Below are 12,399 nucleotides of genomic sequence, written 5' to 3'. Positions count from 1 at the left end.
CATTCCTGCATATTTTCAGAACCATCAGTGTCTGGTTTTGGGTACTGCACATCAGCCTAAGCAGTATCTACTCTCTGGGGAGAACAGGAAGCTGGAAATCTATCACATCCTCTAACCAGAGGAGGGGGGAAATGTAGCCTAATTTTAGATGCTGGTGTTGAAATAATAATTTCTTTTGTGGCATCAGATTCTGTTACAAAATTTCACAAAATACAACACTGACTGTACAATACTGACTCTGTAAACAGCATCAGATTTAGTCAGTGATGTTCCTTGTACATAACAAATTATAAAGTGCTGAGGTTTCAGAAAGTGCAGGTTATATGTACTCCAATTCCAAACGTGTGAAAGAATGATCATGCTAGCTTTCTGGAAATATAATCAAAGCCTAAAACTCACACTGTTCACTGAGAAAAAAAATGCTAAAAACACCGCAAAACTAACAGAGAACTAAACAACCTCCTCAACCCCAAATACACACAGTTCATCCCCAAAAATGAAAGTAGTTTTCTAGTTAATGCAAAAGAATCTTTGTGACTAGTTACTATATGAACTGAAGTGGGCTGAAAGCGGGTCTATGCCCTTTTAAAACCTTGTACAATGCAGAAAAGTAGCACTAAGTAGTCTTCTCCATAGTCCGGAGTCTGTTTTCATTCAGTATCAAAGTACAGCATGGTACTGTTTCCCTGCCTTTACTTTTATGGTAGGATGGTGTTTCTAGTTCTTAGTTCAATATCACTGTATATTCTTGATTAATAGTAATTTGCAAATCTTTATTTCATATCCTCTCCTTCCTGCTTCATAGATTAATGTTAACAGCTTGGCGTTAAACAGAATCTTCTCTATGTGTTTGAGATTAAACCAGCACCTCCTCAAATGGCTTCTATTTATTTCCTTCCCTAAAAAAGAACCCATCAACTGAAGAAACTAACAGACTCTTACAGCAGACCACTGCCCATGAAGTACAGTTATTTCCCCAAAATGGGGGATCTTTTATTTCTTTCCAAATTTGATTTGGGGAAAGCAATAGGATAAGATTCTCTATGTTCTCAAACTCAGAAATTGTCCCTTCCCAAGATGACTGCGCTGACAGAACAATAGAGAAAATCACAGCATTAGGAACAAATCTAAAGCACATGCTGAGGGGTGATGAGGAGGTGTGACCTCTTAACACATTTTTTATCAGTCTGTTTTTCTCTTAGTTTAATTATTATTCTGGTTACTTAACTACTATTTTGTGCTTTTTCCTACATGCTCCTTTTAACTGTTCACAGTATGCACTGTTCCAAACAATGCTTTTAATTAATCCCCAAAGATTCATTAAATATTACCTTTTTGTCTGTTTTGGCACTGTTCAGTGCATTCTCCGCATCTCTGGTCCAGATCATTTGAATTCCCAGAAGTCCTATTTGTGCAGGAAACATTGCCTGAAAGTCATACAGCTTAAACCCTGAATCACTAATGGCCATTGATGCCTGTCTGATGATGGTGTGGATTGTTTTCCTAATCCCATTCAGCAGCTGACCTAACCAGAATTCCACATTGCCCTGAAATAAGCAAGAAAATACTTTTAAAGAATTAGTTTATGAATAATTCACAAGGAGAAAAAGCCTTGTGCTACTTTTTTCCGAGTCCTTTGTACTCCCATTTCCCTCTTTATTATTCTCTATATTTCATCAGATTCCTCTACTCCTTCTGCTCTACTGCCCTTCTCGTGATTTATGGTGGATTTGGCATTTTACGTCAGTACTGCTGAAAAAACAGGTAAAGTAATCATTACAGAATGACACAAATGTCCCATCCTTTCAGGCCTTTGCTCTTGTTCACGTTGGGAGGTTTTCATTCAGCTAGTCAAATAATAGCATGATGCAATACTGCTGGTCTCTAAAACTAAATCTACTTTAAATCAAGTCACGAAAAAATGAAATACATACTTCCATTACCTGAGCTAAAACTGGTTCAATAATATTGACCTGTTCTCCTTCTTGAGATTCAAACAATAAAATCTGGTCGTAGTTTTTTTCATGAAATCCCACTCGGTTAACATTGTCAAAAAAACTTAATAAATGTGCCTACAATAGAATCAGAAAAAAAAAAAGCTCCATAATCTGGTCTGATATGGCATTCTTACTTTCCTTTTAAATCCTGCATTAGAAGATTCTATAAACCTTTCTGTAAGTGCAAGAAATTCTCTCAACTAAATAACGAAATCCTCCACGGTTCTCACTTACTAATATTGACCATAAGAACATTATTGCCTTATTTCTTGTACCTGAATAGTATGGGAATCAGATGCTTGACCAAGGATTTCCAGTAGAGCAGGGTCGGATACAAAAAAAAATCTTGGAAATATTAACCGTTTTTTTTCCAAATACCCAGTCAGTGATTTCTGACAGATTTCCAATTGTTCTAGCAAATGCGGTAATAGCTGTGCCAAAGTCTCATCTCCAACACAGCACTGCACAATATTTGATGTTTCATGGGCTCTTTGCATAATTCTCTGCCATGATTTATCAATGTTCTGAAATCTTCTGGCTTCCTGGAACACATCAAAAATGCATTAGGTCTTCCTCAAGTTTGTCAAATGCTAAAATTAAAGAATTCCATGAGCTGAGGTAAGAGTTTAATATTTCCCTTACTGTTCAAGTCATCTTTGCAGGACTAAGGTATGAACGATCAGTGCTTGTAATGACCAGAGTTCAAATTGGAAGAGAGAGAATACAATGGGAGAGCTCTGGAAATGTGTTTTACTTCACGATGGGCACCAAGATTGTCCGTGTAAAGGGATTCCAACGCACACCAGAAAACTCACAACAGCAGCCTTCTCAGAAATTACAGTCTTCCTAACAGCAATAGACAATGTCAAGTAATGGCTGCTCCGCACAGGTTATGAGGAGTAAGCAGTAACACCTGACAAACCGAACCAGTATAAATAGGCTGAAGCTGCTGCACTTATAAGGTATTGTAGGTGAAGGGAGACAAATTCTCAAATACTGGAAGCCGGAGAATAAGTATTTTTCTACACTAGGTACACTGACTTCAAAAACTCTTTCTTCACCTACAACAAATTAAATGTTAATGGGATTATAAATTATTTGAGAGGTAGAAGAGACCATCCAAAGCCAATTGCTTGTCACAAGACAGGATCATACCCATGCCACTCTTGAAAAACACCTGTCTTGTATTTAAAGATGCTCAATGCTGGAGATTCAGAAGCCTCCTCAGGCAATCTTTGCTCTGATGACTCTGTTTTAGTATGTAAGTTTAACCTTTCTTCTGTGTACACCAATTACTTCTCATCATATTCATAGATACAGAGAACAGATTGTTTTCTTCCCTTTTTTTTTTTTTAGATTTATGTTCTCTCTTCAGTTTTTCCTCTCCTTCAAGCCAAACAAGCCTACTTTGTTGTATCTTTTCTTGTGCATCATCCTTCCTGGATAGTTCCTCATTCTTATCACACTCTTCTATGCTCTCTCAAATTTGTTTATGTGTTTCTTCAGGCAAAACCAGGTACAATATTCTAGTTATCAGCTGTTGCTGTTTATGCATTCTGCTTTTCTACCTGCGTTTTTACACACCAGCAATATAAAACTCATCTTCCGATAATATTATGAGGGACGTCAAAAGCCTATCAAGATATACAGCAATTACTGCTTTTTCGTCTATCCACAAAGTTTGTTACCCACTCTAAAAATAAATCAGATTTGTTTGACAGATTTTGCTCCTAACAAATCCACACTGACTGTTACTCATCTCCTTGTTAACTTCCAGATGCTTACAGACAGTTATTTGTTGCAGTATTCATCCAGGAACTGCAATTAAGCCCACACATCTATCATTACTCCTCCACCAAGCTGTTCCTTCTTCTCCTTCTTTAAAAACAGTCATCACACTTTCTTTTTTTCCAGAATACTAGTGCATGTATCATTCTTGTAAGAAGTAGCTTTAGCAGTTATCAAATGGCTCAGCTGTGGTGCAGCATCTGTTCATCTGCAAAAACCACTTATTGATTCCCTGATAAGCATTAACAATATTAACATATCTCACTAACTAAAAATAAAAAAAGTATTGCTATCTTAAATGACAGTTAAGACAGCTTTATTTAATTTATAAAATTAATGCTATTTTTGGAAATTGTAAGCCTCTAATTGTAAAATGTGGCCTGAAATAATTTCCCAATAATCATGGTTTTAAGTTACTGCACTGTTTCATCCAGTGCTACTAAACTGTGATCTGTTGGAGCTATTGTAAAGCCTCTCTCTCATTAGGAGACACAAGGAGAGAGGATGGCTTATTCTGATGTTTTGCTCCCACAGGAGGTCAGATCATTCCTTAACTCTTTTGCAGCTGCTATTACAGAAGGTCATAATTGCCTTTTGGAGACACTGTAATAGTTCACACAGATTATTAGCACACATGCAGCTGCCCATGTCCTGCAGCATTTCTCTGTGGGACTTCAGTATACTAAGTCCCAGCAAGTACAGAATTCATACAGGAATTCTGTCATTCTATTATTACGTAACTTAGAGCCAACAGACATGGGCAAACAGGGAGAAAGGGATGTTTGCATACATGGCAAAAGTGAGAAATCAGTTTTCTACCACTCAGTAGTCCTGAGCCCTGTGCTATCACAAAACTCTCAAATATTGCAAGCTGACAGGAATATTTGAGCCTGAATTATAAACAATCCTGTTCCTGCAGGTGTGACCAGAGTTGTAAGCAATTCAACCAGACAGATCCCAGTTTGGGTTCTTCTGAAGTGCCTATGCACAGCCCCAAAATTTACATGCATTAATGCATTGGTAAATAAATTCTGTGATGTGGGTAATCTCTTGGTACAATGTATTTCTATGAACATACTGTTATCATAAATCAATATACCTGAGGGAGTTGTTTTGCGATGTCTCCACCAACAAACACAGCCTCAAGGTAAATCCAGAGGTTTTGTACAGTAATCCAGTTTTCAATTACCTCTGCAGTATTGGTCAACTTCTGAACCCACTGTTGTATAGTGGACTTAAATGGTGTGTTATACCTGTTTGAACATGAGTTAAAGGGGAAAAGAACCTAAGATGATCCTTGTTCCCTTTTGGGTTTGATTAGATATACACAATATGCGCATTTATTAAGTTTTGTACCTGTTGCTCATGAGCGACCCCAATATCATAAGGCTGTCTTCCACCAAAGCTATTTTCTCCGCTACATCTGATCCTTTCAGAAGGAGTTCTCCTCGAGTTTTGAATTGGCCAAAATTGAAAGCATGAGTACTCCATTCACTGATGATGTGCTTCAATTTTGCTTCAATATCCTTTTCTTTAACAGCACTGATGCAGATATCCTGTGTAAAATCAAATTAGTACATTATGTTCCTCCAAGGCTAATATAATGCACATTCATGAAGACAATTAAATTCCATTCGTTAGATCCAGACTTCACTAAGTAAGTTCTAGCTAATGGAAATATACATTGAAACACCTCAAAATTATTATATTATATACTAGATTATATTATAGTCCTAATTGTAACTGGAATATTTTATGGACTGTACAGAATCTTCACTCTTACTAGCACCTTACACTTTTGAAAATCCACCAACTCAACAAATCTGCAGGTAGAATTTGCCTCTCTATATGTATTAAAATGTGAAGTCAACTGTACCTACCAAGGGCTCTGAGGAAAATGCACATTACCAATCAAACGCATTCAACAGAAGAATAAAGTGTACATGGACAACACGACTGCCTGCTACTTCTTCAAGACAGTGAGGACAGGACTGTAATAAAATTGATTACTGCATCAGAGAGAAAAGGAGCAGCTACTCAGACTGGACCCCAGATTCAGGTTCTGGAGTATACTGGATTCCATCACAGGTTTAAAGTCTTTCCTTGAGTGCAAGCTGTAACTCTGAACCTTTCCCATGCCTTAAATTCCTGTCTGGAAATTGGGTACAGCAGAGGTTTGATTTCAAATATTTGTCTTAGAAGTGTTCCTTTGTGGAACAAGACAAATCAGATCACTACTCTGAAGGGACCACAAATTTAGCTAAGTGATAACAGAGCTGAAGTTTGAAACTGTTGGGATGTTCCTTCTTTAGTTTTAGCTATTCTTTGTTCTTTCAAAACGTAATGAGCACAAAGCTAATGTACTTGCTAGATAACTACTGTCCCCAGAAATGGAGGGGGCAACAGCTTTGTAGCTGTTGCACATTCCATAAGCCTTCTCATCTCTCAGTGCTCTTGTAAAGAGTCAGTTTTGAAATACAGAAGAACTTTGTTCTCCTTTAATCCTATATCCTCCACTTTTAGTGCATTTCAAGGATTTTGAGCACTTAACAGGATCAGACTAACATTAACTATTTTTTCTCTATGATAAGACATTTAAAAGGAAAAAAAAAGTCTGTGTTGGCAGACCCTAAACCAGAAGCATGGCAGAACTACACTACTCTTAAAACAACAGAATTTTTTCTATGGAAGGATTACTGTAATACCATTTATCCATGTAATCCTTCTCCAGAATAAAAAGGAAATAAACTAACCATTACTGCTAATACCAGCTACCAAACTCCATTCTTCAAGAGAACTATCCAACTAAAGCCAAATTTTTTAATGTTACAAAGCTGATTAGAAACAAGATTTCAAAAGCACAGAGCCCCAGATTACAAGTTATTAATTAAAAACAAACAAAAAAGTACATGTACCTCAATATCTTCTTTATATTTTAATAAAGGGGCATCCATTATGTTTTTCAAAGAGAAATTTTCAGAGTCAACATCAAAGTGATGGCCAGTTACTAGTGCAATTCTTTCCCAGTGTCGTGACATCATTGCCTAGAAAAGTCCGTAGGAATTAGGGAAGATTTTTTAAATTGCATTATTTGTAGGACTAGAACGATCACATACTTTTGCACTGCATCTGTTAAACAAATAGAAGAGGCTTGATTTCTGCTCCATTTAAAGCATGAATAGTTCCCCTAATCGTATTATGAAGTCTTTTGGTTTACTTTTCTGTAACTAAGCCTCGTTTAATTTTTGTCATAAATATAGCTGTTTTTATCTATAAACAAGAATTATGTAAAGTATCTTATAGCCATACAACATAGTTATCAATAGAGATTTTCAAGTGAATCTTATCTCCAAATTATTACGTTGAACATACTTTGTTTGCCATCATTTCAAGCAAAGGACAGCTCTCTGTGAAGTCATCAATTTTGTTTTTTAGGTCTTGAAAAGCTTGCCATTCCTTCAATGCTTTCGGTAACTTACGGATTCTTTAAAAAGCACAAAAAAGAAATATTTTATGCTTGATAATCACAACCCTCCATTTAATAATACAATATATTCACATCTTTCAACCAGTGGAGCAGTAGACTCTAAATAAAAGTCCAGTTGCAAGCTGCCAACATAATATACAGCTGATGTTTCATGCAGGCATGAAACACTACTAAAGACAGTAAAAATCACACTAGAATGGTTTGGTATCTATTTCAGTTTGAATTCAAGGAGGTTCATTTCATGTGCAAACTGATGTCTGCTTTTGCAGAGTCATTGTTTTATAAAAATATGAAAATGCACCCAATTTTATAAAGGGAGAAAAGGATTAGACAACTTATCTTTTCAAGCAAAATAAAGTGCATCTTAAACTAAAACTGACCTGCTTGCCATCGGAAAAATACTTCTGTTTCAACCAAAAAAGTCATATTTTATACCTTGCTTGTGCAAAAGATATTTAAAGAAAATTCTTCCTTTATGCACAATTTCAAGATGAAAAAGAATTGAAAATTAAGAACCTATTGTATTGTGAATTATCACAATTCCACTTGCTTCTAACAAGTCATGCCAATTTTCATCTGCCAATGCTATGGACCAAAGACTGACAGCAGTTCTCTTACAGCTCAATGGCAGAAATGAAAAGCTACATAAAATCAACACATAATGAATAATTCTGTATTTTTCACAGTTCAAAATCAGACATATCTGTCACACAAGGCTGGAGCACGTGTGAATTCTTCACAGCCATGACTGTGGAAAAACCAAACATGCATCTTTACCAGCACAGTTGAAAAAATCCTCTGATTTCAGCCAAGCGTGGTTTCACCTAATAGTTATTTTGCATATAATGTGGAAAAACATTATTCCTCTCAAACCTCATAAATAACCCCTCAAAATTTAGTGTGGCTACCTACCTTTGTTGAAACAACAATTTCAATCATCTGTACAATTGCAGAGAAACAGACGGTAATGTCAAAATGTTGTCCAACACCGCAGAGAAGGTAATATGTGAAGATCAGCTATGAGGGTTATTTATACTTATAACCTCTCTGCCACAGGTTTACGCACCTTATTCATTAAATAAGCTACAATCTACTGTGTCAGTATACCCCAACAATCCTAAAGTGACTCGCAGACTGAGCTCAGGTCACACACATGCTAGCAGCACACACGTCACACCACAGTCTGCACCAAGCACAGCTGTGCTGAGCACTTGAGCAAGCCTGAGCTTGAAATAAACCAACAGATTTTTTTTGCCCCCTCAGAGCAATTTTCACAAGATAATTAACTTGGAAAGCCGAGAAATAAAAAATGTATGCATTTCAACAAGTAATAACTTACCTGTTTTGAAAATCCAGAAGCTCACTGTTAATTTTTTCAATATTTAAATCATTCCAAAGAATTTCATTGTATCCATCAATACTAGAAGTAACTGAATTATAAAGACTGTAAAGTTTCTGAAGCAATGAAAGCTCACGTTTAATTTTGTGCAGTTCGGGATACTCTGTTTCAAATTTTAAAAGAAAAAATTTGTGAACCTTAATTAGTTACAAGTGTATTCATGAACACAAAAATCCATGTATTTCTAAAATTGGTATTTAATATCTGAAATCAAACTTGCAGGCTTTTAGATAGTATCTAGTAAGACAAGCTTTTCCAGTTACATTACATAAGAACATCAGATTTTGATGCACAGTAACTGTTTAGATTGCTGAGTTTTTAATAAATATTTTCTATAACAGTAGATGTAATCTTATAAAGGAGATGCTGTAGGTATCTATGAGGAAGATAATTTTGAAAAAGTAGTTAAAATGGCAAAGGAATGCACTATCATTTTATACAAGAACTAAAATATCCTCATCTCAATGTAAACTATTTACTTAAGAGGCAGAGGTTGGGGATGGGTGGTGTTGTTTCAAAGGAAAAATATAGAATATGTTACACAATAGAAGTGTTTAAAATGGACCTCCTTAACTGAAAAGTTTTGTTTGGTTTCTCTCACATCCTTGGGAATTCCTAGTTAAATACATCATGATTATTGCACGTTTCCTCGGACTGGAAAATATACTGAATTTAATACGGACAAATTAAAGTGTTTATCATACATTCTGCTGTAACTTTAATTCACACCACAGTCTTCAGACGTGAAGTGAGTCTGACTGGGAGGCAGAAGGATATTACAGATCATTTGCACAGCCCAAGGGAATGCATTATATATCTGCTGCAGGGACAACTTGCGTGCTTCAGCAACGTGTCCCCAAATTTGGTCATGGAGGAATACAGACAGGGGGTGTGCTAGCTCTTAACAGAAGAAACAAGAGGGCTAGGCAGCTGGACTCTGAGATACATGAACAGTGTGATATTTTTCCACCTGATGTTTATGTACGTGCAGACAGAGACCCAGTTTCACATGGCTGCTTTTCATAGGAAAGATAATAATAATTTATGCAAGGAATTTTTCTATGATGAATCCAGCATTAAATGCATTTAACAGGACCCAGAAGAAAAATTTAATAGCCTAGGACCAGGATCCATATCACCTGAGAAACTACCTGTGATAGGAAGACCAAATAATTCTTCCCCACCAGAAAGGGAGATGTACTTCCTCCACAGTTCATCAAATTTGGCTTGAAAGAGCTGTAATCTGTCACTTGCTTCATGGGGAGGAACATTTTCCTCACTGGGGCCCCTGTGAAACACAAAACATATTCAGAGCAAGTATCAACCACAGAGGCTTCACAAAGAAGCTCACAGACAGAACTCACACCTGACTTACTGAGCATTATTTAATATTTTCCAACATTTTTTCTGGAAATTTTCGCAAAAGATACTTAAAAGAGAAAATACGAAGAACGTTCAGAGTCCCAACATTATATATTGAGTATTCCCTACAAGAAAGCCCAATTTATTTTCCAATAAAATCCATCTGGGTTACCACACATATTAGAAACAGCTAAAAAGATCTACAAATATTTTCTCTTCGTTATTTTCCATTTCTCTTCTTATGTAAAATACATTTTAATGATAATTTTCATTTATATTCTTAGAAAGACAGTAGGTATATAATTCAGGGATGAAAACTGCAGTAGCTGGCACTAGAACCATAATTAAGCACTCGGAAAAATAACAGAAGAAGTATGATTTTGCCCCAGCGAGTACATCTCAGCTGGAGGACTGGGTGTAATCCCCAGCTCTTATGCCTGGGACCACATGGCTGCATCATAATATTTTGGGATAAAAATGGTAAGTATGTCATTTTCTGCTGTGCCATGGTTATTTCTAAAAAGTACTACAGGCACATGTGCATCAGAAAGCAGCGCAGGCTGGCTGCTTGGCAAGGAAAATGGAACCAGGAGATGAAAGCAGTTAACACGGTCAGCAGAGCCAGACAGGGGCTGGTCCCGCAGTATCCGAGCGAGGAGAGCAGGGCTGGCCTGGGGATGGTAGTCAGGTTCAACTAAGAGTTCAGATCTTTAGACTGTCATAATACACAGTAGAAGGTCAAGCAGGGAAGATGAGTCAGCAAGTCAGGGTCAGGAGCAGATCTAGTGAAGATAACCAGGTTGAGACACAGTCCAGTGGTTACCAGGCTGTTCTGAGATAGAGTGAGAAATGGCTCTGTGTGTTGGGATCCAGGCTCAGCTCAGTAGAGTCTATGGACAGGAATGGCTGTGACAGAGATGGAGCTGTAGGTCAGAGAGCCAAGCAATGAAGCCTCAGATTTAAAGCAGATACCACAGGAAGGGGTGTCAGCCTTGATGATACCTCCCAGTAGAGCTGTGTGGGAGTGCTCTGTCACCAAAGGAAGGGGGAAGACCTCAGATGCATGAGCCCTAAGTGGGTCCTGAGCCCAGGCAGCTGAACCTCCAGGAGGTAAGATACTCTCAGGGCTCCTACAACTGGTAGCAGCCACAGGGTGTTTCCATGAATTCCTCTGGACCACTCCAAGAGCAGAACTGTGGGTCCTGAGCCCAGGCAGCTGAACCTCCAGGAGGTAAGATACTCTCAGGGCTCCTACAACTGGTAGCAGCCACAGGGTGTTTCCATGAATTCCTCTGGACCACTCCAAGAGCAGAACTGCAAGCAGCACTATGCACACAACGAGATTAGCAGCTTGGTGCTCTAGTAGGCCACAATTAGATGCAAATTCACCTCGTATCTATAGCTGCAGTCTTGAACCTCGCACTCAAATGCACTGCTAGCGTGCCCTCAGGAAGTTTTGCTCCTAGTGAAGCGAAGGTTGAAGCCAAGCATGCAGTTACCATTTAGATCACCCTGTTTGTAATACCACTGCAAAAGTACCTGCCCTAGGAGAAGAGTGTATTTTCTCCAGGGCCTTCCAGGAGTGTGTGGCTCTATGCATGCACTGAATTCTGTTCATAACAGCAAGGCAGCCTGCAGAGGGTTAAGCTGCTTCACACCGCCCACGGGCTGTAGGTGTGCAGTTCACACCTAGTGTCAACTGCTGATGGGAACATGGTTGCCAAACACACACTCTGTGCATGTGTTGTCCTAGAAACATAATGGATCACAATAAGCAAAATTCTGTCTTTCCTTCTTTGTTGCTAATGTAGAAGTGTTCAGCGAAGCACAAATACCCTACAATTTAAATAAATCAATAAACCCAACGAAGTAAACTTAGAAGTAAGACTGTGTACGACTCAGTAAATTTAGAAATACCAAGAATCACTAACATCCAAGGCACTACTTACATACTTAAATATCTGCTGAAGTGCTTGAGTTTTGAGTCCTGAAAAAAACTTTAAATTTGGGTCTGGATTGAGAATTTATTTTTTTTCCCCCAAATCTATAAACTCTTCTGGAATTTCACCAACTCCAGCACTGAAATTATGGGAATGAACCTGCGATAGTATGAGGATCTGCCCATCTTACATTAATCTGAAAGTAGACTCTTTCTTCAGCTGTCATATATACATTGAGATTGTGCTGTGTTTGTTTTCTGAAGCCCTGTAGATACACCATTTTTGAACAACCACTAATGAAGCAAATTGTATTGCACCACAGGTCACCTACTTTTCATCATAATCTTTATAAAATTCTGCAGTATCGATTTGGAATTGTTGAACAGCACTCAGTAAATCTGTTTTCATTCCTGGCTGTACCTTCAG

General features: G+C 37.7%; 1 protein-coding gene across 1 annotated transcript in view; it reads right to left on the bottom strand.

Moving 5' to 3' along the window:
- Positions 1–12,399, bottom strand: part of LOC104491983 (dynein heavy chain 5, axonemal-like) — a gene marked incomplete at its 5' end in the record, with an annotated part of 143,474 nt that overhangs the window by 101,993 nt on the left and 29,082 nt on the right. Inside the window, 10 exons of the mRNA XM_010134480.1 lie at positions 1,332–1,547; positions 1,944–2,072; positions 2,273–2,539; positions 4,885–5,038; positions 5,142–5,341; positions 6,701–6,829; positions 7,158–7,269; positions 8,612–8,774; positions 9,823–9,959; positions 12,305–12,393. Of these exons, the coding sequence (XP_010132782.1) occupies positions 1,332–1,547; positions 1,944–2,072; positions 2,273–2,539; positions 4,885–5,038; positions 5,142–5,341; positions 6,701–6,829; positions 7,158–7,269; positions 8,612–8,774; positions 9,823–9,959; positions 12,305–12,393 (1,596 nt within the window). The remainder of the gene's footprint in view (positions 1–1,331; positions 1,548–1,943; positions 2,073–2,272; positions 2,540–4,884; positions 5,039–5,141; positions 5,342–6,700; positions 6,830–7,157; positions 7,270–8,611; positions 8,775–9,822; positions 9,960–12,304; positions 12,394–12,399) is intronic.

Source organism: Buceros rhinoceros, unplaced genomic scaffold, assembly GCF_000710305.1.
Source record: "Buceros rhinoceros silvestris isolate BGI_N320 unplaced genomic scaffold, ASM71030v1 scaffold3354, whole genome shotgun sequence".
NCBI classification, from domain to species: Eukaryota; Metazoa; Chordata; class Aves; order Bucerotiformes; family Bucerotidae; genus Buceros; species Buceros rhinoceros.
The sequence above is the reverse complement of the archived record's forward strand: the minus strand, read 5'-3'. Positions and strand labels throughout refer to the sequence as shown.